The sequence below is a fragment of the Panthera tigris genome, chromosome C1 (assembly GCF_018350195.1).
Source record: "Panthera tigris isolate Pti1 chromosome C1, P.tigris_Pti1_mat1.1, whole genome shotgun sequence".
Lineage (NCBI taxonomy): Eukaryota > Metazoa > Chordata > Mammalia > Carnivora > Felidae > Panthera > Panthera tigris.
In genome coordinates this window covers 76,703,234-76,727,664 of record NC_056667.1, presented here as the reverse complement: position 1 = coordinate 76,727,664, position 24,431 = coordinate 76,703,234, and the positions used below count along the sequence as shown (strand labels likewise).

The 24,431-nt window shown below is 35.6% G+C and overlaps 1 protein-coding gene and 1 pseudogene across 11 annotated transcripts in view; one reads left to right on the top strand and one right to left on the bottom strand.

The window, feature by feature from the left end:
- HFM1 (helicase for meiosis 1) overlaps window positions 1–24,431 on the top strand; it is a 91,815-nt gene that overhangs the window by 47,553 nt on the left and 19,831 nt on the right. For 10 of the 11 annotated variants that reach the window (XR_006221696.1, XM_042997851.1, XM_042997850.1 and 7 more), the window contains 8 exons: window positions 29–160; window positions 2,651–2,736; window positions 3,627–3,710; window positions 3,861–4,018; window positions 5,434–5,537; window positions 6,142–6,288; window positions 22,891–22,971; window positions 23,194–23,309. Coding sequence is in view for 10 of the 11 variants with exons in the window: in XM_042997851.1 (XP_042853785.1) it covers window positions 29–160; window positions 2,651–2,736; window positions 3,627–3,710; window positions 3,861–4,018; window positions 5,434–5,537; window positions 6,142–6,288; window positions 22,891–22,971; window positions 23,194–23,309 (908 nt within the window). In the remaining variant the exon portion in view is untranslated. The remainder of the gene's footprint in view (window positions 1–28; window positions 161–2,650; window positions 2,737–3,626; window positions 3,711–3,860; window positions 4,019–5,433; window positions 5,538–6,141; window positions 6,289–22,890; window positions 22,972–23,193; window positions 23,310–24,431) is intronic. The other variant, XM_042997854.1, reaches the window with a different exon arrangement.
- LOC107179619 lies at window positions 14,182–15,065 on the bottom strand (annotated as a pseudogene).

The following is a 24,431-nucleotide window of genomic DNA, read 5'->3' as shown; positions in this document are numbered from 1 at the left end:
AGATTTAACATCAGAAAATTTTTTTTAGGGTTGTCAGATTTTGTGGCTGTTCAAGAAAAGAAGTTTGCTGTACTGTTGAACAGTTTGATTTTAGCTAAATGTTTTAGATGTAAACTTTGGGAAAACTCTCTGCATGTATCAAAACAGCTGGAAAAAATTGGTAGGTACCAAATACAGGCAGGCAATTTGTCAATGTCTGCAGTTTATTTTATTTATTATTGTTAGGAAAATTATTCTGTGGTGTTTATAGACTTTGAGAAAAAATGTGTTTGTAGGCCTAAATAAGTACTGTACTTCTCTTGAAAATCTGATTTTTGTTTCCTCCTTGAAGGATTCTATTTGAAATCAATTGGGAAACCCAATAAAAGTGAATGCTCTTATTGTTAAATTTGTTCTCAAACCAAGAGTGAAATTTTGTTTTAGTGATTGGGTAACTCTGTGTTGCTCTCTCTTCCACTTTTATGATTATTTTGGTTTGATCTCAATGATAAGTTACAGAGCTGGCAATCCTGGCTATTCCTAATACATTACAGAAAATTACGCCATCTAATTATATCTTAACTTTTCCTCTTTTTTTTCAGTAACAGCACAATATTTGTACTTATCTTCATAGAGACTCTGCAGACAAAAGATTGTGCCTAATTATTTCCTATCTATTGAGATCTAACTTGGGTATGAACTGAAAAACTATGGAGTATGTCAGTTACAAAGATTAGGGTATAACTAAAGTCCTCTAGAGTTTTCCAGCTTGGTGCCTTTGACTTTGTGACCCTTACTCTTTCCTAGATACCTAGAACTCTAAGAAGAAGAGAGTTGTTATATTCCATGACTGACAGCTTTGTTAGCTTTATAATTTTACGTGCATCTTGGGGACATTAAAAAATTATATAATGGGTTATTAGGGCTTGTCTCATTATTCCTTAGAACAAAGTTCTCCAGCTATTTTGTGAGGAAGTCCTTTTTTATTTCCTTGAGGTTTGAAATTAGTGGGATGGCAGAGGACTAATTAGTCCTCTGGGGGGGAAATAGAAACTGGGGGGAAATAGGGATTGGCTGGTGAAAGTAAGGTCAAATTAGAGGAAACGTTCCTGACATTAAGGTTCACCTTTCTGTGGAGGTCCTGGCAAACCAAATGCTGCACTCATCTCACAAAGATGAGTTCTAAATTGAGAAGGAGGTTCCATACAACATTAGGAAATGGCAACTTATAGAAAATTTTGAAATTAGATTAAATGATTACTAATAAAATTACTAATGAAAAAGCCAGCCTGTCTGACTTTCTAGAATATTGTCAATCAGGGATCATTTGCATTCTTTCCCTTCCAAATTGTCAAACACTAATGTATTTTTCATACTTAGTACAGCTGAAGAGAAGGAAGCAAAAATCACCCAGCAAAACTCATATAATAGAAAAGTGAGGGAATCCAAACAAAAAAGCAAATCTAAGTTCTTATTGAGTATCAGGGGGAAAAAAATGAATGCATATTGATTTTCAACAATGTTTATAAAAAATTAAAATTCAGGAAAAGTTTTAAAGGAAAATGAACATGAAGGAATTATTAATACTAGGAGTTGTATCTTACGAATGAATAAGAGAAATTCCCAAGGATAGTTAAGGATCTGGAAAAAGAATAGTGTAATATTCCCACCAGTAATGTATGTGCCTTAGACAACATGGTAATATTTTGGAACTTTGTACTTCTGACAGTATCTCCTATTTGGGGGTTTGGTTAAATTCATTTATGAGTGTAAGAATTTTAAATTCCAGTTTCTTAAAGCATAAAGAAACAGGGAAGATACAAATATGGAAATGAACTTGATGTACTTGAAGAACAAAATTAAAACCAATGTGACTAGAGAGTTAGTCAGGAAGAGAATGGTAGGAAATTAATTAGAGGGATAGGTAGACTGTGGTCAAGTCAGATAGGTAAGGGATTTTGGCCATGGTAGGAAATTTTCACTTTATTCTAAATGTAATGAAATTTTAGACAGAAGAATAAAGTTATCTGATTTCAGTACAGAAACAGAGAACTCTTTCTAAGATACAAATGTTCAGATGGGGCAGCTGGGTGGCTCAGTCGGTTAAGCATCCCAACTTCAGCTCAGGTCATGATCTCACAGTTGGTGAGTTAGAACCCCACATCGGACTCTGCTGTCAGCATAGAGCCCACTTTGGATCCTCTGTCTCCCTCTGCTCCTTCCTCATTCTCTCTCTCCCTCTCTCCTTCCCTCTCTCTCTCTCAAAAATAAACATTAAAAAAATGCTCAGAGAACGATAGCTTTATGAAGCAATATTCCCATCCATGAATCATGTTTTTTTCAAACATGAGTATAACAATAGGAATCTCTTGGTACTTGGTCTGTGGATGACATATGATATAAATAAGGGTTGAGTCATCACGTGGACTAGAGTTCCTTTTCTATAAAATGAATACATGTTTTATTTTAGTTTGAAAAAATAAATACGTACAATTGAATAAATGTCACAGCCCAGTTAATCTAACTGAAAACTTAAAAAAAAAAAACTTTAAAAATTAGTTCTTATTCTAGATCTTTTAAAATATTTTTTTTTACTATTGTTGAAAACTTAAGTATAGATTTAGTTTAAAATGGATTGTTTAAAAACTGCTATTTGACTAATTTTCCACAGGTATAACATTGTCAAATGCAATGGTAAATGCGGGTTTGACCTCCTTTAAAAAAATAGAAGAAACAGATGCAAGGGAGCTTGAACTGGTATTTAATATTCACTTATTACTAATGTTACATGAATTTTATCTGAATTTTAAAGCCTACCTTTTATTTATTTTTATGTTATATTATTTTTTTAAATTTACATCCAAATTAGTTAGCATATAGTGCAACAATGATTTCAGGAGTAGATTCCTTAGTGCCTCTTACCCATTAGCCCATTCCCCCCCACAACCCCTCCTGTAACTCTCTGTTTATTCTCCATATTTATGAGTCTCTTATGTTTTGTCCCCCTCCCTGTTTTATATTATTTTTGTTTCCCTTCTCTTATGTTCATCTGTTTTGTCTCTTGAAGTCCTCATATGAGTGAAGTCATATGATATTTGTCTTTCTCTGACTGACTAATTTCACTTAGCATAATACCCTCCAGTTCCATCCACCTAGTTGCAAATGGCAAGATTTCATTATTTTTATTGCCGAGTAATACTCCATTGTATATATATACTACATCTTTATCCATTCATCCATCGATGGACATTTGGGCTCTTTCCATACTTTGGCTATTGTTGATAGTGCTGCTGTAAACATTGGGGTGCATGTGTCCCTTTGAAACAGCACACCTGTATTCCTTGGATAAATATCTAGTAGTGCAGTTACTGGGTCGTAGGGTAGTTCTATTTTTAGTTTTTTGAGGAAACTGCATACTGTTTTCCAGAGTGGCTGTACCAGCTTTCATTCCCATAAAGCCTACCTTTTATATCTTTATTTCTTCTAATCTTTTTTATCTTTATTTCTTCTAAAAAATACTTTCTTTCTTGTGGTCATAAGTTATTTAAAGTTTTGGATAATAAGCATTATTAAAACTATTGACTCTATATTTTACTAAAAGAACTTCTGGTGTTGTGGTGAGAATATAATGATATAAATGTTTTTAGATTTTAAATAGACACCCTCCTTTTGGAACGCAAATAAAAGAAACAGTGATGTATCTACCAAAATATGAACTTGAAGTGGAACAGGTAAATATTTTGGTTTTGTTTGTTTTTGTTGTTTTTTAGGTATTTTCATTGTCTTTTCAGGAATAAATCTACCTCTAGCTGACTTGGAACTGAATATGAGCAGTAAGGTTATTTTTAACACTTTTTATTCCTATCGTTTTTTTTTTTAAGATTGCAAGATATAATGATACCATGGCAGAAATATTAGTGACCATTATATTAAGAAACTTTAAACAGCTACAAACTAAAAGAACAGCGCCAGATTCTCACTATGTTACCTTAATCATAGGTGATGCAGATAATCAACTGGTTTTCAAGCACAAAATTATGTAAGTGTATAATTTCTATTTGATTTTATTTTTAAGTGTATACTATTAAAATAAAAATTCTGAGAAAGTAATAAAATCACTGGCGGATCAATTAAATTACATTTTCCTTACACTGTAGTAGGGTTGTTTCTCCACTTGTCCTTTAAAGAAGTTATTAACTCTGGGTTCGTTGTTAGTACTCAAATGAATAAAGTGTGAAACCTATCACCATGGTTTGAAACAAGCGAATAAATGACCATTAGGGGTGGCTGTAGTCCATTGTTGCTGAACTTTCTTACTTTGTTGCTTTTCTCCATTCATGACTTTACTACTCTGATTATCTTTCTCCTACTCCTTTAAGATACATCTTCTATTTCCAAATTAAAACGTAACAACCTACTGTAGCTCCACTGTAGGATCCAGGCAACCAGATCAAATATGTAAAGGAGGTACCTTCATGCTAGTTGTCTAGCATGCCATTCTGTAATTCTTACATCAGCCTTGTTTCTAATACTGTTATTTTCTCCCAGGATGTCATAAGCAAACTCTAAGGATATCAGTTATAGCTATAGCTAATAGTTTTGAGCACTTAGTAGGTTCAGGTATTGAATTATTTAATCTTTGTATAGATAGGTGCTATCATTATCTACATTTAATAGAGAAGGAAATTGAGACTAAGAGAGTTTAATTAATTTGTCCAATGGCATATAGATAGTTTATAGCAAAGTCTAGATTTGAGCCTAAGCATTCTGAGTCCAGAGGCTGTGTTCCTAATTATATTGATTTACTTATAAGTTCAGGAATGGCATTGACTCTGAAATGGGAAACTCCTCATTGTTGCCAGAGTACTGGAGGATACCATCCTGAAATGTTCTATGCAAGATTCCTATAGGAATTACAGTGTCTGATAGGATATCCCTTTCACTGTTAACTACTCTCCTGCAACTAGCCATGGCACATTTGTAGAGAATATGTCATTATACAAATCTTTGTTCTCTGTGAAAATTAAATCTGATTATAGTCTTGACTATTTAAGGCTAAAATAAATTCAGTCACAATATTGGTTGCTGGTTTGTGATGTTACTGGATATGAGCTATTTTATATTAATTTTAAAGATACTAAAGTTCTCACAAATTTATGTAACCTGTGTATAGCCATTTAAAAGTGGTAGTGATTTAGGGGCAGGCTCTTGTGTGGTTGACAGCAACTATGTGTTCAGGTGGGCCTGAAATGAGGCAATGCAGTTTGGAATCAGCTGTTTGGTCAATGGTTGTGGTATCTCCATTGACACCCCATTTCTCCCCTCAGAATTTGCAGCAAGTGATTTTCAGTATTGACTTTAGTTTACTATGAGATAGGACTTATCTAAGGGTCAATAATATTATTTCATTTAGTATTTGGATCACTATTTAAATGATAAATTACTCTTTTTCAGGGATTCTGTTTTGCTAAAAGCTGGAAATTGGACTAAAAAGATTGATGTGAGGAGAGCTTTTAAATCTGAAGATCTTAGCATAAATCTAATTAGTTCTGAATATGGTAAGTTCATTGAAGTAATGAACACATGAATGTAAAGCATGTGATAGCATTTAAAAATTATTTCTTTCATGCTGAAACAGAAAAACAATTTAAATGATATTGTGTAAAAATAATTCATTTAAATACTATGAATAATTTTAAGGGAAGTTGCATGTATTTAGAGATATAAAAGGTAGCGTGGACTAAGATAACAAAATTAAAATTTTATTTGTTCATTTATAGGTATTTTAATTTCCAAGATAAATTTTGAACTTGTAGGAACTTTGATTTTTATTTTTATGATGATAGATGTATAAATTTCATTATATTTTTAATGCCTTTTTTTAAACATTTTTACTTCCTGGACTTGTTGGCTCTTTCATTTCAAAAGGTATAGAAATGGGTGATGAGTATTAAGGAGGGCACTTGTTCTGATGAGCACTATGGGTCATATGTAAGTGTGTAAATTCTACACCTGAAACTAATATTACACTGTATGTTACCTAACTAGAATTTAAATACAAACTTGAAACCAACTCACCAACAAATAACAACAAATAGATGGTCTCATGGCTAGATTTATACAACTTAAATTAGCACTTGTATATTTTTTTCCTTTTTCCAGTTGGACTTGATATACAGCAGAAATTTACAGTCTTTTACTTAGGACCTAAGAGGTTTGGAAATCAAATAATTATGCAAAAAAAATCAGAAACAGAGATTTCCCATTCTAAACATTCAAATAGATCTACTATAACAGGATCCAATAAAGGTAAATAGCTATATTTATTCTTGTTTTGCCTTAAAGCAAAGTTATGGCTAGGGAGGAGTATCAGTGTTACAGTTCTGTTCCATTCAGATGTGGATACTCTGGAATTAGATGTTTAAGCTTCATAATAATTGAGTTAATAATATATAGCAGGAATTCTTTCTTATAATTAATATTTGTCATATTGGAGTGATATTTGTAGCACAAATTAGTTGGCTAGTTTTTTGATATACAGTGCCTCTTTTTTATACCCACTATATTGTTATAGCCATTGTTGGGGGAGAGCAAGTGATTTACAAAACTGTAGATTTGATGAGGTAAACCAGATGACAGTAAACTTAAAAATTTTTATTATGGGACATTTCAACTATGCACAAAAGTAAACAGACACGTATAATGAACCTTTATATGCTCATCACCCACCTTTAACAATGATCAACTCATGGCTTATATTGTCTATACCTCTCTTTAGTTTTCCCCTTCTATAGTTTGAAGAAAATCAGGTATCCTATCATATCCTCTGTAAATGTCTTAGTATATATTTGTAAATGGTAAGGATTTAAGAACAATTATCTCGTAAGTGCAGCTTCATCATCTTAATACTATCTAGATATACCAGATTGGCTCCTGAATCCTTTTGGTCTGTCCCTAGTACTTTTGAGAGCTTCCTTAATGTGTGGGATGCTATGATATTCCAGGCTTATCATGTATATTTCTAGCCCCAAATCTGTAATAAGCCTTTTCTCCAAGGATCCTTGGTTTCTTTTAGTGATAAATACGTTTCCAAGATCACAGTCTGTGGGCTAGAGGAGCTCATTGCTATTATGTGATCTTTATCTCTTGGCTTTTTTTTTTCATGCACAGAATTAGGAAATATGTGATTTTTGTTTGTGTTTAGAGATAAAATACATAAGTAACCCATGCTTAAATGTCTAAGTCAAATTCAGGGCTATAGGGTTTATCCTTAAATGCAATTATTAGTATATCCTTCTTGCCATGCTGAGAAATTTGCTTCTCAGTGACTCCAGAAATGATGGAATGTCACTCATTTTCTTTATTCCACATTATACACACAACAAATAGTCTCAGAATAACAAACCAAACTACCATTCTTAATATAATTGTTAAAAATAGCTTAAAATTTTTGTGGAGATATTTTTGTTCTTAGAATATAACTCGCTAGGCATGTATAATCAAATTACTGTGTTTTAAGTTACTTGGAATAGATCTGTATGTGGCTGTGCCACTAACTGGATACATTTTGTTTTGATTTTATTCATTAAAAAAATTTTTTTAATGTTAATTTCTTTGAGAGAGGGAGAAAGTGTGCTCAAGCAGGTTAGGGGCAGAGAGAGGGGGACACAGGATCCAAAGCAGGCTCTGTGCTGACGGCAGTGAGCCTGATGTGGGGCTTGAACCCGGGAACTGTGAGATCATGACCTGAGCCGAAGTTGGATGCTTAACCAACTGAAGTCACTGAGGTGCCCTTGTTTTATTTTATATTTTATGTTTTTAGAATAACTTTTAGGAATTTTCTTTTATAGTAATGTAAAGCATTTACATGGTTCTATAGTTAAATCTATAAAGCAAAAACTGAATGTTGTTAACTGGAGGCATCCAGTTCACTGCTTTGGCACAGTAAGGGGAGCAATTAATAGGTACTGGGAATGTGAGAGCAATGGCTCCTACCAAAGTAACCTAAACAACTATGCTTTCTGAATAGTATTGGTAGTTATGATAAATAGTAACTGCAGAGAGGGGCACCTGGGTGGTTTAGTCGGTTAGGTTTCTGACTTCGGCTCCGGTCATGATCTCACAGTTCATGGGTTCCAGCCCCACACACTGGGCTCTGTGCTGACAGCTCAGAGCCTGGAGCCTGCTTCAGATTCTGTGTCTCCCTCTGTCTCTGCTCTTCTGCTGCTCACACTCTGTCTCTCTCTGTCTCTCAAAACTGAATAAATGTTAAAAAAAATTATTTAAAAAAAAAGCAGAAGTGAATGAAATATAGAATGCAAATGTGCAGCAGAAAAATCAACAAAGCTAAGATTTGGTTCTTTGAAAAGAATAAATTTAAGAAGCCCTTATCAAGACTGATAAAGAAATAAATATGAATTAACAATATTAGGAATGAAAAGGGGGATACCATTACAGGCATCAAAAAGTTAAAGATATTATGAATAAATTTATACCAATAAGTCTGACATAATTTGGGTAAAAATGAATAAATCCTTGTGAAGCAAAACTTACCCCTCACAGAAAAAATAGAAAATTTGAGTAGTCTGATACTTGTAATGAAATTTAAGCAATTGAAAATCTTTCAACAAAGAAATCCTAAGGGTCAGATGATTTCACTGGTAAATTTCTGCAAACATTTAGGAAAAAATATCAAACTTACCCAAACTTATTCAGAGAATAGAAAAGAAAGAATATTTTCTAATGTTTTAATTTTTTAAAGCAAGTCCAACATGGTCTTTATTTCAAAACCTGGCAAGGACATTAAAAAAAAAGGGGGAAATTATTCACCAATCTTTCTCATGGATGTACATCCAAAAGTTCTTAACAAAATATTAGCAAGTTGAATCCAACCATATATTTTAAAAGCATAATATAGCACTATTAAGTATGGCTTATTCCATGTATGCAAGAGTATCTTAGCATTCAAAGATGGATCAGTGTATTTCACTACATTAACTGGCAAAAAACAAAACAGAACAAAACAAAAAACCCCCAACCAACCATCTGGTCTTGACAGAGATCAGAAAAGTTTGACAAAAATTCAGTGCTCATTTTTATTAAAAAATATATACATGTAACAAATGTCATACACAGTAGTGAAATAGTTTAAAATGTTTCCTATTTAGATGGAGAATGATACAAGAGTGTTCTCTATTACAATTTCCATTTAACATTGTGCTAGAAGTTCTGCTCAGTACAGTTATATAATAAAAAAATAAAAATGGCAAGGATTGGGAAGAAATAAATAAGCTGTCATTACTTGAAAGCAACATGATTATGTATCTAGAAAATCCAAAAGACTAGAGACACACTGTTAGAATTAACATGGAAGTTTAGAAATACACTGGATACAGAGTCAATATTTAAAAAACCTGTGCAATAGCATTAAAAAGAATAAATTATTTAAGAATACATTTAATAAAATTAAGATATGAACAGAAACTACAAAACACCATTGAGAGAAGTTAAAAAAGACCTAAATATATGGAAAGATATCCCATGTTCATGGATTGGAAGTCTTAATATTGTTAAGATGGCAACATTTTCCAAATTCACAGATTCAGTGCCATCTCTGTCAAAATCCCAGCTGTGCTTTTGGAAGAAATTCATAAGCTGGTTTTAAAATTCATATGGGAATGTAAGGGTCCAAATTAGCCAATCAGTCTTGAAAAAAAAAAAGAGAACTCATAATTCCTGGTTTCAAAGTTTATGTGTTTTGAGAGAGAAAGCAAGAGAGCACAACCACAGAATGGGCAGAGAGAGAGGGAGAGAGAGAATCCCAACCAGGCTCCACACTGTCGGGACAGAGCCCAACATGGGCTTGAACCCATGAACCATGAGATCATAATGAGCTGAAATTGAGAGTCAGATGCTTAACAGACTAAGCCACCCACACACATTCTTTGTTTTTTAAAGTTTATTTATTTTGAGAGAGAAAGCGAGGGAGCAAAAGCAGCAGAGGGGCAGAGAAAGAGGAAGAGAGAGAATCGCAAGCAGGCTCCACACTGTCAGCACAGAGCCCACATAATTCCTGATTTCAAAACTTATTACAAAGCTATGGTAATCAAGACAATGTGGGACTGGCATAATAATGGACACAGATCAATGAAATATAATTAAGAGTACAGAAATAAACCCATACATCGGTGGTCAACTGATTTTGGACAAAGATGTCAAACCATTCAAGGGGGAAAGAATAGGCTTTCAACAAATAGGGCTAGGCAACTTGATATTCAATTGCATTAATTATATCGTAATTACTTTATATCATTTACAGTATTACTTCATACCATAAATACTTCATACCATATATAAAAATTAACTCAAAATGGGTGAAAAACCTGAAAGTAAGAGTTAAAATTGTGAAACTCATAGAAGAAAACATAGGTTTGTATCTTCATGACCTTGGATTAGGCAGTGGTTTCTTAGATATGATACATGAAGCTCAAGCCGCTAAAAAGATGAATTGGACTTTATCAAGATTAAAAACATTTTTGCTTCAAATAATACTATCAAAAAAGTGGAAAGCCAATCTAAAGAATGGGAGAAAAATATTTGCAAATTATATCTGATTGCAAATTATGTATAGACTAGTATCTACTATATATACAGAAGTCTTATAACTCAACAATAAAAAAGCAAATAGCCAAATTCAAACAGGTCAAAAGATGTGAATAGGTATTTGTGCAAGGAAGAGCTACAAATGGCTAACACACACATGAAAAATTGCTCAACATCATTAGTCAATATGGAAATGCAAATCACAACCACAGTGTGATACTACTTCCCACCTACTTTAGTCAAAAAGGTGGACAATTAAAAAAAAAAAAGGCAGACAAAAATAAGTGTTGATGAGGATGTGGAGATATTGAAACCCTCATAACACTGTGAGTGGGAATGTAAACTTGTGCAGCTGCTTTGGAAGACAGTTTGCCAGTTCCTCCAGAAGTTAAACATAGAATTACCATGTGACCCAGCAATTCCTTTTCTGGGTTTATAATTCCGAAAGAATTGAGAACATAGAAAAACTAGTACATGAATGTTACAGCAACATTATTCATAATGGCCAAAAAGTAGAAACAACTGAATGTTCATCAACTGATGAATGGATAAGTAAACTGTATTAGAACTATATAAGGGGATATTCAGCCATAAAAAAGAATAAACTGATGCAAGGATGAATGCTAAAACACTATGCCAATGAGAGAAGCCATTCAAAAAATATCAGATAGTGTTAGATTCCATTTATATGAAAAGTCTAGAATAAATAAATCTATAAAGATAGGAAGCAGATTAGTAGTTGCAGAGGGTGGGGTAGGAAGAAATAAGGAGTAACTACTAATAGGTATGTGATTTTTTTTAAAGTGATAATGTTCTGAACTTAGATACTGATAATGGTATACAACCTTGGGAATATACTAAAAACCTACTGGATTGTACACCTTAAAAGGGTGGATTTATAGTATGAATTATATTTCAACTAAAAAATTTGAAAAATTATTACCATATACCAGCAAACAAAAAAGAGATAGAAATCATAATTTTAAAAATACCGTTTATAGCATCAGAAATCAGTTTAAGAAAGACAATTTAGAATTAGTGCTGCACAAAGATAGTATAAACTCAGAGCTGTCACTTGGCCATCCTTTACCACATGCAGGATCACAGACAGCTGGACTATGGAAGAGAAGACTAAAGTAGAGATACAGAGAGGTGCAAAGGTAAAAATGCCAGAGCTGGGTTTCTGATGACTTTCAGTTTCTTGGTTTCAGTCCCTTCTGATGCCTAGCTGAACTGCTGCTTTGGATTCTGTGACGTATCTATGTTCATGTAACACATTTCCCCCACTCACCAGCTGTTTTTATTTAAAATAGCTTGAATTGTTTGTTACTTACAATGTAGTGAGAAGTTGGAATGTTTACTATACTTCCTGCTAGCTTGAGCCTTTTTAAAAAAAAATTTTTATTTATTTTTGAGAGAGAGAGACAGGTCATGAGCGGGGGAGGAGCAGAGAGAGAAGGAGACACAGAATCCAAAGCAGGCTCCAGGCTCTGAACTGTCAACATAGAGCCCAACTCGGGGCTCAGACTCACAAACTGTGAGATCATGACCTGACCTGAAGTCGGATGCTTAACCGACTGAGCCACCCAGGTGCCCCAAGTATGAGCCTTTTATGAGGGCAAAAGTTCCCCACATATTTAGAACAATCCTGTGGAAAACAGATAAAAGATGCTTCCTATCATACAAATAATGTTTTATTACACACACTCACTTACACATGCACCCTTCACATACACATACACATAACCATCCCAAATCTTATGAACATTCCAATTATAGTAAACCCTTGATTTGTGCACATAATTCTTTCTGGAAACATGTTTGTAATCCCAAGCACTTGTATATCAAAGCAAATTTCCCCATAAGAAATAATGGAAACTCAGATGATTCATCCCACCACCCAAAAATAGTCATATAAAAATGATTACAATGCTATAATATAATACAAAATAATAAAGAAAATACAAAATATAAAGAAAAATAAACAACCTGCACTTAACCTCTGAAAACCTTCATGGCTGGTGTGAGGGAGGAGAGAGAGGAAGGTTTTTGTGTAGGATGACTTTCACTGTCACTAATGAAATCATGGAATCTTTTTCTTTTCCTGCAATTTTAACAAGGAACCTATCCAATGACACTTACTTTTGCCTCCTTCTGAGGAGGAAATGTGACATTGTGTTGTCGTTAAACAGATTCATTGCTCGCACTGATACAACCTTAGGGGGTGCTTTTCTGTAAAATTTTGTACTGCTTACCACATTTTACACATTTCTCTAGTCTCATTTTAAGTGAGGGATTCTCTGCCTTTTTCTCCTCCCTCTTTGCAGATGAGATGCACATGTAGACCCTCTTATAAAATCTTGGAATTTTGGCCACTTGCATACCTCATTTGTACTTCTCGATGATTTCCTACAACTGTAATCATCTCCTTCTCACTGCCTTTCTTTTCAACCTTTATCTGCATGGGGGCCATTGTATACGCTTACACAGATGTTGACTACAGTACAGTATTAACAAACTCTTGTCATATAGTGTACTTAATGTAATTGGCATTAAGGCAGCAGATGAAAGGGTCTATGTTTGCAGGCAGCCTGACCTAGAATGAAGCAAAGCATTCCCAGGCTTATTCTTTTATGGAAAAGCAAAGGACTGTCCATAGGTGCTTTGACAAAAAAATACACTGGTGCCTGTGTGGGCATCTTCCAACATTCTGAAAAATCACTGATTCCTGCCAAACAGTGCACCTGAGACTGAGCATCTGAGCATGGGAGATGATCACCCACAATCCCGCAGAGAGAGAAAGAGAGAACCATTGGCTCAGTTGTGATCATGCGACATTCAGTGTCACGTACTACTCATATTGCAAGACATTGCTCATTTATCAAGTTAAAATTTATTAGAAATCTTTGCTCATCTTGTGGAACACTCGCAGAACAAGTTACAGTCAAAGGTTCTACTGCATATAAAAATAGAAGTATGCACCTTAATTTACATAATATAGTTAAAAATTATTTTCCTGCTTCCTGTAAGTCTTTGAAAGCATTCTTTTCTTTTTTTTTTTAAGATAAAGTGGGTATTTATTTGTACTTAAACCTATAAACCACCAGCCAGACTGGCCCTATTATCATGATACATTAAAATATAAAACAGCTTTCTACAAATACTGGTTATAATGAACAGGTTAGGAGTTGGGGCAGAGAAAATCAGTGACACACATTATAACTTAACCCTCCACCATTAACAACTGAGGTTGTTAACAAGCCTCACAATCTCAGAAAATACAAATAATCCTTCATCACATGTCTCTGTATTTTTACTTTCTATTCTTGAGGTTAAATTCTGGAGCCTAAAGATATCCAAATTAGTATTATATCTAGTTATCTATAGCCAGAAACATCTTTTAGCATGTTGTCCATAGCAGCCAAAGCTATGGAATCCTCTTTGATTAGACTCCAACCGTACTCCCTTGATTGACAGAATAAGCATAACGAAAAACAATATCAAGGCAGAGATACTGGACCCTAAAAGACAAATCCTAGGAGAAGTAATATAGCCACCACCCAAATGGAGATTGGCTAATATACTCATCCTCTCGCATCTTCAGGCTGTAGGTTCAGAGGTATTTGGGAATAAATCTATTATTTGCTGAACATTAAAATACTTAGTGGTTTGCTGTATTACACTATGGCTTTCCTGAGCAGTTTCTAAGATGGACTACAAATTGCTGACAGAATTTTGCTAGAACTGGATCTGGGGCTGCAAGGATTCCTCTCCACAGTCATGCAGCTGGTTGTTCCAGGCCTGGTCATTCCAGGCTTGGGGGCACCATGCCTGACTGTTTCAGGAATGGTTGCTCCACGACTGGCCGTTCCAGGTCTGGTTGCTCCATATTGGAAGGTTTCCAGAAGTGTTCATCAGGTATCCCTGGTGATAGGAATAGAAGCCTGGGTATTCTGGAGTTGCAGAGCTGTTCTGAATCACACTGTTATTATTATCTGGACAGTTGTTTTTCTGCCACCTCTTACATTTCATTCTCTGGTTCTGGAACCAGATCTTAACCTGCTTATAGCTAAGGTTCACAATGTTGGAAAGTTCTTGCATCTGCTGGAGATTGAGATATTTCTGTCTCTGAAATCTATCATTGAGTACATATAGCTGGGTCTGAGAGAAGATGGTTCTTATCTTCTGTTTCTTGCCCTGACCTGGATCTTCCTTCTTCACCGTGATCTCTGCAAAAGTGGGTAGCACTTTTACTCTGGGACTGGTGGAAGAACCTGGGTTGTCCTGAATAAGCAGATCCATGGAGGAAGGAAGAAGGGAGACAGTCTCCGGGGGAGGGGGTGAGGGAGGGTCTCAGCAGATGACATTTGCAAGGATGCATAATTTTCTTCAGGCCCATAAATCTCAGGCATTGGAGAAGACTCCCTAGAATTGGGGGCTTCGGGGCAAGGCAGGCATTGGGGCTGAACTGGATCCACACTCATATTGCTGAGCTGAGGGTAGAGAAGAAAAAAAAGAGGGAGATACAGGCTTATGTATCTAGATGGAAGAACTTAAAGAAATCTGAAGATCTCCAGATATGAGAGTATCAGGAAAGACAGGATGAAGTGGCATCACCACTGAAGTAGCCAAGCGCCACCCAACCCAATTTAGCAAAAAACCCAAAAGCATTCTTTTAGCAGTAGTTTCTCATATATAGTTACAGTCCAATAGATAACTCTTTTGTTAAAGGAAAAATAATTTTGCTATTTTTAAGATATAGCAATGTGAAAAATACACTTTTTGGTTTTAAAAAGTTTTAAATATTTTCAGGTCAATTCTTTTTTTTAAATGCTTATTTAGAGAGTGTGTGTGTGTGCATGCAAGCATGCACTTGTGTGGGAGTGGGAGAGGGGTAATGGGAGAGGGAGAGAGAGAGAACCCCAAGCAGGCTCCAGACCCATTGCAGAGCAGAACCCGACTCAGGGCTCAATCTCACAACCAGGAGATCTTGACCTGATCACAATCCACAGTTGGATGCTTAAGCGACTAAGCCACCTAGGCGCCCCAGGTCAATTCTTAATATACGAGGTTTAAGCATTTAAACTTCTTCTTCTTTAAATAGATTCATAATAAGAAGTATGGACTTTGTTTAATTTGAAGAAAATTGATTTGACACTAATAAATTCATTTGCATTTACTATGCCATTCTGAGTTGAAAATTTAATATATTTGAAAAATGCAAGGATAAAACAAATGCCTGAGCACTGAAAGTATGCAGATTTAAATGCTAGTCAAAATGCATTTAGTTGTTCTTTATACCTTTTGGTGTATAAATACATTAAATTGCAAAACCAAGGACTCCAATTCATAGTGTTAACCTTTTCCTGATAAATAACAAGATGATAGTATAAGATTTGACAAAAAATTAAGAGGAGATGTTCTCATTTAAAAAGTGAAGTCATAAAGTACATAAATCTGCTTAGCATAAATCAGAAACTGCAAAAGTCAAAGTAATATTCTTTTAGAAATACTAACTTCAGTAGCTTAGGCACAGACCACTTATTAAATTTATAATTAGGATGTGAAGCTAAGTGCATCAGGGATTATGTGCCTACTATTATCAGTTTTCCTTAAGATTTTTTTTTCAAGCAACTAACCCTTGCCCCACCAACCCTTATTGATCTCTTAAAGTCATTTTATTTTATTTTTTAACTTTTTAAAAAACTTTTATTTATTATTCAGAGACAGAGACAGAGCATGAGCATGGAAGGGGCAGAGAGAGAGGGAGACACAGAGTCGGAAGCAGGCTCCAGGCTCTGAACTATCAGCACAGAGCCCAACGCAGGGCTCAAACCCATGAACTGTGAGATCATGACCTGAGCCGAAGTTGGATGCTTAACCGACAGCCACCCAGGCGCCCTGTCTTAAAGTCATTTTAAATATTTTCCTTAAATACTGTTCTAGTTGACATTAATAAATTTATGTTTTAAATAAATTTATTTTACTTTAAATACTTAGAATTAGAGGTTTAAAAACATGTAAATTCATATGTGACAAATCTGTGAAAATGTATGTATTTCAGATTATTATAGTGATGGAGTTATGGGTCTCTTTAAATTATACCTGAGTACAGCATAGGTCAGTTTTCTTTGAGAACCTAATTAATTTTTCCAATTATCAATCTCTGTAAGCTTAAGTTTATATTTGCTAACAAGACAAATTCAGACAATTCTCAGGATATGGGAGGTGGGGTGGGGATGGGGGAGCACTTACAGTTTCTAAGTACCATTTCTAACAGAAATAAAGTTTTTCTCCCTTAGATAATTAACATCCATGTGCTAATATTCTATAAAGAAATTTGTATACAGTCCTTATTCCTGACAAGATTTGCCAACTCTGCCTTGAATTTTTTGGGATTCTCCAGAATCTCTAAAATTCAGCTCCCAAATGGTGGTTTTTAACCACTGGGAGTAAATATGTGTAGTCATTTTGCACCATCTTGTGGTGACATTTAGAAATACATCTATTAGGAGTCCTTGGATTAAGAGACGAAAGCAGTTCCTTATCCCTTATTGCAAAACAACAAGCTATAAGGCACTTCCTCTTACTTTTCCCATCTCCAGCTCCTTCTATTCCTAAAAAAAATTTTTGTTAACATTTATTCATCTTTGAGAGAGACAGAGCGTGAGCAAGGGAGGGGCAGAGAGAGGGAGACACAATCAGAAGCAGGCTCCAGGCTCTGAGCTGTCAGCACAGAGCCCCGATGTGGGGCTTGAACTCATGAACTATGAGATCATGACCTGAGCTGAAGTCGGACGCTCAACTGACTGAGCCACCCAGGTGCCCCTTCTTCTGTTTCTTTACTAAATAAATTAAATGCATTATTTGGGGAAGAACTAAGGTAGCTAGTATAACTAGGGAGGCAGATTGGTTGAGAGATAAGGCTCTGGAATTAAACTACCTTAGTTAGAATCTCAGATTTGATATTTATTATCTGGGTAGTCTTGAACATATTACTTAATCTATGTATGAACTACTTTTCTCATCTGTGAAATGGAGATATAATAGGACTGCCTTATAGGCAGATAACTAAAGATGAGACATTTGAGGAAAATCTGGAGTATATGAAAGAAAGCCCAAAATAAGTAAACCAAAAATGGATAAAAGAACAGGATAATTCAGGAATGTAATAAAACATCATATGAACAAATTAGTAACATCAGAGAAATTAAAGATTTAATTGCAAACATGAAACCGAATAGGATGCCATGGGGAGGGAGGGAGAACAATTAGAAAATAACAGTGAACACAGGGAAGTAAACCAGAAGATAAAGTCAGTATGATCTAGATGAAAGCAAAAAGATGAGACAGAAAGTGTAGGAGATAAAGGGAAATATAAGAGTCTGATAGCTGACTAATAACTGTTCCAGAAAGAACGAACAAATCAGAAATAATTTATGAAAATTTCCTACACTTGGAGATATAAATCTGCAGATCAAAAAGGCTTACTCAGTGCTAGTTAGGATAAATGAAAGAATATCTACGAAGGGGGAATAATTGCAACATTTTAGAACATCATGGATAAATCATAAATACTTCCAGGGAACAAAAATTGAAATTTTATTAATCTTTATCAGCAGCACTGGATGGTAGAAAATTTAATAGACTTAAAAATCCAGGGGGAAATGATTTTCAACCCTGTGTTCTATACCCAGCCAAACTAGTAGGTGTGAATCCTTAATATATTCAAGGATTTGGAATGTTTAACTCATAAACATCTTTTCCAAAGCAGTTGCTTGACGATGAGCACAAGCAGTTAACCAAGCAGTTAACCAAGAAAGAAAAAGTCAAAGAGGGGTGCCTGGGTAGCTCAGTCAGTTAAGCGTCCAACTCTTGATCTCGGCTCAGGTCATGATCTCATGCCTTGTGGGTTCGAGCCCTGCATCGGGCTCTGCCCTGATGGCATGGACCTTGCTTGAGATTCTCTCTCTCCTTCTCTCTGCCCCTCACCTGCTTTTGCTCTCTCTCTCTCTCTCTCTCTCTCAAAATAAACTTAAAAAAAAGTTAAAGAGTCCAAGAATATTGGATTCAGTCAAGAAGCTAAATGAAAGGAAGTTCCTGGATGACAACTATAGGACAGGCCTAGATTGCATTAGGAGGAAGATATAAGGCTCAAGGAAGGAGGTATCTATGAGGGGGAGAATAAATGGCTGGTGTTTCCATGTATTTGTCTTTGTCTTTAAAATATCAAATACACTTAAAAAAAAAACTTTAGCTATTGCTAGACTAAAAGAAAGGCAGTAAAACTTGAGAGAAAACAATGTGCTGCTTAAGAAAGAAAAGCATTTCACTTGGTTCTGTATTAAAAATATTTTTACTTTCTGTATAGCTCTTAAATCAGTCCATTCTGACTCTACTACTACCACCACTCTAGATTGAGTTACCATCATTTTTTTTTCCTTTTGCCTAGACTCCTATGGTAGCCTTTTTTCAAAATGCAGATTCAATTGTGTCCCTTCCTAGGTTGAAGCTTTGTAGTAACTCCCCATAGGTCTTAGAATAAAAGATCCAAATCATTAACATCCCTACAAGGTTCCATACTGGGACGTGTTCGGTCAGTTCCTAAGCAGCAGTAGGGTGGCAGCCGCTAGGTAATCTCACCCCACCTCCATAGAATTGCCTGGTAAGGACATAAGAAACCTAAATGGATCTAGGTAGTGTATTATTTACATAGACATCAAAACAAGATCATAATGTTCTCAAGTGCTTACATTCCTAACCCCACAGGATAACACTGAACTGGAAGGACCAGATGACAGAAATGGTGGTTTGCTTTATTTTTGAGACATCAACCATAGGCTGCACCTGTACCTTGCAAGACGCAAGGTTGAAAGTCCAGTGCCTTAGTGGAACCAGAGGTGGACGGGAAACTGCTTCATGGCAGTCTCATGAAGATATGGAGCCTCTTGCAAGCTAAGGAGGCAGATGAGAAATGGTTTTTAACACCTCCTTACAAGACTGCCTATCTAGAAATATCCCAAAGAGGATCAGAAGGCATTCTGAAAATGATTGAGTCTTACCTATGTGGCCTATGTGGAGACCTGGAATTGCCAGGGTACCATGGTAGAACCATTCTCCTACAAATATAGCCTGACCTTTCTCCACTAATCTCATTTCGTGTACTCTCTCTTAGATGCTAAGCATCAGCCACACTGACCTTTCAATTTCTATGATATGCCATGCTTTCCCTTGTCATAGGGCTTTTGCATATGCCATACTCTCTGCCTGAAGTACTCTTTCTCCTACCTCTGCCTTCTTAACTCCCATTCTTTTTTTTAATCCTCAACGCAGTTGTTGCTTCTTAGGAAAGCCTTCCAAGACATCCCCTAACCAGAACAGTGCCTCCTGTCATCATATAGCATTGTGTCCCTCTCCTTCATAGCACTCTGAACAATTTTAATTTTATAGTTACTTGTATAATCTTTAAGTAATGATAGTAAAGATAGTACATACTCTAATACATTAGTTTATCACTTAATTTAAAAATGCTTTCAGAGGCACCTGGGTGGCTCAGTCAGTTAAGTGGCTGACTTCAGCTCAGGTCATTATCTCATGGTTCATGAGTTCGAGCCCCACATTGGGCTCTATGCTGACAGCCCAGAGCTTGGAGTCTGCTTCTGATTGTGTTTGTCTCTCTCTGCTTCTTCCCAACTCGCGCTTGCGCTTTCTCTCAAAAAAATGAATAAACGTTTAAGGGGCGCCTGGGTGGCTCGGTCGGTTGAGGGTCTGACTTTGGCTCAGGTCATGAACTCGCAGTTTGTGAGTTCAAGCCCTGCGTCGGGCTCTGTGCTGACAGCTCAGAGCCTGGAGCCTGCTTCCTCTCTCTCTGCCCCTCCCCCACTCATGCTGTGTGTGTGTGTGTCTCTCTCTCTCTCTCTCTATCAAAAATAAACAAACATTAAAAAAATTTTTTTAATGAATAAACGTTTAAAAACTTAAAATGCTTTCATATACTTAATTTCATTTTATCTTTTTATCTCTGAGATGAACAAAACAGGTATTATTTTTAATCTGTTTTTTACAATAAGAGCCTATATTAAGACTCATGTTTTCTATTTATTTATTTATTTATTTATTTATTTATTTATTTGTATATTTATTTATTTAAAAGTAGGCCACACCCAACATGAGGCTTGAACTAATGACCCTGAGATTGTAAGTTGCATGCTCTACTGACTGAACTTGTCACACACCCCCCAAACTCATGTTTTCTTACTTTAGTTTAGGGTACCCTGTACTTCACCACTGTGTTTTTTGTGTAAATACATTTCATGTAAGGCAGCATGCTGTGAGCCAGAGGGACAAAGAAAATGCTGGAGGGGCTCAAAAGGAGGGAGAAATCACTTCAGATGGAGTGATAAGGATAGATCATGATAAAAGTGCCATTTAAGTTGGCCTTGAAAGTTGATAAACCTCTGATGGATGAAGAAGTGAGGGGCTTCTAAGACGAGGTAATATCAAAGGTACAATCATAGAAAGTCTTGAGACTGTTTGAATAATGGCAAGCGAATGTGTTCTGATGAATTAGGGTTAATATGGGTGCCAGAAAGGGAGGCTAGAATTACATTGTGGAAGACTTTAAATATGGAATTAATTTTGTTGGCAGCAGGAAGTAACTAACATTTCTAAGTGGGCAAATGATCTGATCAGAGTTGAACTTTAGGAGGACTAATTAAACAACAGCGTGGAGAATAAATTGTAGCTTGGTAGGACTAGACAAGGAGACCAGGTGACTGAGAGATGAAATTATGAAGGGGGGAGGGGGGGCAAAACTTCTAACCAGTAAGCCATGGCATATCTTGCAGAATATAATATTGAAACCTTTCAACCAAAGACCACTGGGAATACACGTATATTTGAGGAAAGTTGATTAAGTATTTTTAAACTTGCTATAGCAAAAGAGCACAGCTGTGGCAGAGCTGTGGGTTATCTCAGGGAGTTGAGAGGAGCTTATTTATAGGATTTCAGCTTGTGCTGGTGATTCTTGGGAGAGTTTAGGGAGAGCAGAGGTCAATTGTACATTGGATATTTTTAAAAAGTGGAGTTGGATATTTTGGTATCTTATCTTAGAGATGGGAGGATTAAGGAAATAGTAGTCATTTGTGTTAGCCAGAAGAGGGGGATGTTTAGTTATTTTTGTGGTTCCTGAGTGTCCTTGCCTCTAGTTTCAGAAATAATTACACAGTAGTTTTTATCTCTGTCTTTACCACAGTCACAGAATGGTCTTATCTGAGTATTGTTTATATTCTGCCAAAGTTGATTGTATTCAGTTGGGAGCACTATGGTCCAGCTGTCAGCTTGCAGTTTCATTACTTTATCACTACCCAGTACATTGATCTGCTGGCCCTTAAGGCATCTAACCAGTTCCCTCTTGTGGTGAGTAGACTTATCCATGTAGTCCAGAATGCTATACAGATGTTATCGTTATCCAGATATGCCATGTCTTGAAAATGAGCAACAGCGTTGAAAATTAAGAGTAAAGGACCAAAAAATGATTGTAAAGGTTTTCAAAATTCTTCACTATCTTCAACATTTCTAGTTAAAATCTGTGCTCCAGCAAAAATAAACTTATTTCTATTTCTACAGTATGTGGTTTGCCCTCTTTGGGTATTATGCCCTCTATGTGAACATGTTCCCCTGGTCCCCTTCTCATGTCCAGATCCTATCTATCAATTCAGATGTCTGTCCCTTCCCCCATGTTACTAAGATCAAGAAAAAACCTACTTAAAATATTATGAAGAATAAATTATGTATTTGGATATACTAGCTCAGTGGGTCAAGCAGGCAGCAATCTCTTTTCTTTATGAATTCATATAGCAAATTTCTTATACCCCTAAAACACTTATTTCAATGTTTATTAAATACGTATGGTGTCCTCCCTACTAGAAACTATCACTGATGCCATTAAAATGAAACGACGTTTGCTTCTTTCCAGGTTCTTCTTAAGTGTAAGTATAAAGCAGCAGAGAAGTTTAAAAACTCCACCCTCATTCTTACCTCATTCAAGATAAGAGTTACTGATATTCTGTGGTATTTGGCTCTATTTATGTCAGGGAGGTTAAGAGAAGCTTATAGGTGGGTCGATGCTCCTTGCAAAAAGCTGGGATTGGGCAAATAGCCCAACAGGGACTAGGTGTTATCAGAAATACCATTTTAAAATATTAAATGGGTTAACACTTGAGGAAGTGTAAAATCATAATCTTTTTGTACTGTCTGAAAGGAAATAAATTCTAGTAAAAAACAGGTTTTTTTCTTATATAAATTTAGGAATGACTGCTTGCAAAAAACCTGGGAACCGAGAATGTAATCATCACTGTAAAAATAAACATACATGTGGACATGACTGCTGTGAGTTCCATAAAAGATGTTTATTTCAGGTTTTAAAAATTGAAAGGTCTTTGAATAGTAATAACAGCCTAATTATCTATGTATGATATTTATATTATGCAGTTTATAATTCAAATGATTTTCTTTCATGAAAAAAATTAGATTAGAAATTATAAAGAAATTTGGCTTTACATGAACACTACCTAAAGTTTAACCTAAAGGATCTAGAATTTCTTCTCATAGGTAAAACTGGAGTTGCACAAAAGTCAGTAATGAAAGAGTCAACAATCTCTTCATATTTATCTGATTTAAGAAACAGGAATGCTGTTTCATCACTTCCTCCAGTTAAACGTCTCAAGGTTAGTTTTAATAACATTTATCCCTTGCTCTGTAATTTAATACATATGAATATTCCTTTATATTCTGTATATCAATTAGGTAGGTATCAGCAGTGTACTTTAGTTACTTCGGGGCTGTATTTTCAAAATACTTCTTCTGAAGGAAAATATAGTTCTTAATAATTAATCTGTAAATCTACTTTTGGAACACAGTTCTACATAGTCCCTTATTAGTGTTTTTGTTGTTGTTAACCAGCAATTGAAACTAGAGACACTTACCCTTTCCTGTGTTCTCTTTGTGTTGAAACTGGTGTGGAAAGTCTGAAGTTGATTTTGATTCATGTACTTGGATGAGTACTGAGCAAGAGCCTGCTTTCCAAGTCATGAAAGAATGGTAGCTTATACAATTGATAGGCTAGTCAGTAGCAGACTTATTCTAAGCCTGCATCATCATATCCAGGGCAAAATAATTGATCAGCCCCAGAAGAGAGGCAAGAAAATAGCAGAATGTCTGTTTCTTCTGTTTCTCTTCTCTTTAACAAGAATGAAGATTTTAAGTCATGAGGCTTAAACAAGGGGAATATTGGGAAACAGGGAGTGACATGCAGTTTGAAACAGCTACCACCTTCTCTGAGATTATAATTTTTTAGTAGCCCAAGCTTTTCCTCCCTCCCTTCCTCCCTCCCTTTCTTCCATCTTTCCTTCCTCTTTCCTTCTCCATTCCATATTATTCCTTCTTTCTTTCCATATTCATTTTTTTAAGTTGATTTATTGTTTTTAGTAATATGTACATCTAGCATGGGGCTCAAACTCACAACCCTGAGATCAAGGGTCTCACACTCTTCCAACTAAGCCAACCAAGTGCCCCCCTTCCATATTCATTGAGCACCAAGAATATGCCAAGGACTGTTATAGATGCTAACATACTGCTGTGAAAAAGACAGCTTTAGTCCCAATCCTCATAGAGCTTATAGCTGAGTAAAGGATATAGATAGCTAAATAGGCTTTTTCAATGTAGTGTGATGGATGATTCTATGATAGAAATTTAAGTTAACTTGAATTTGGATAGAAAGTGTACTCATTCCACATTTGATAGGCCAGGAAAGTATTCTAAACAAACATGACTGAGACTTGAAGCCAAGT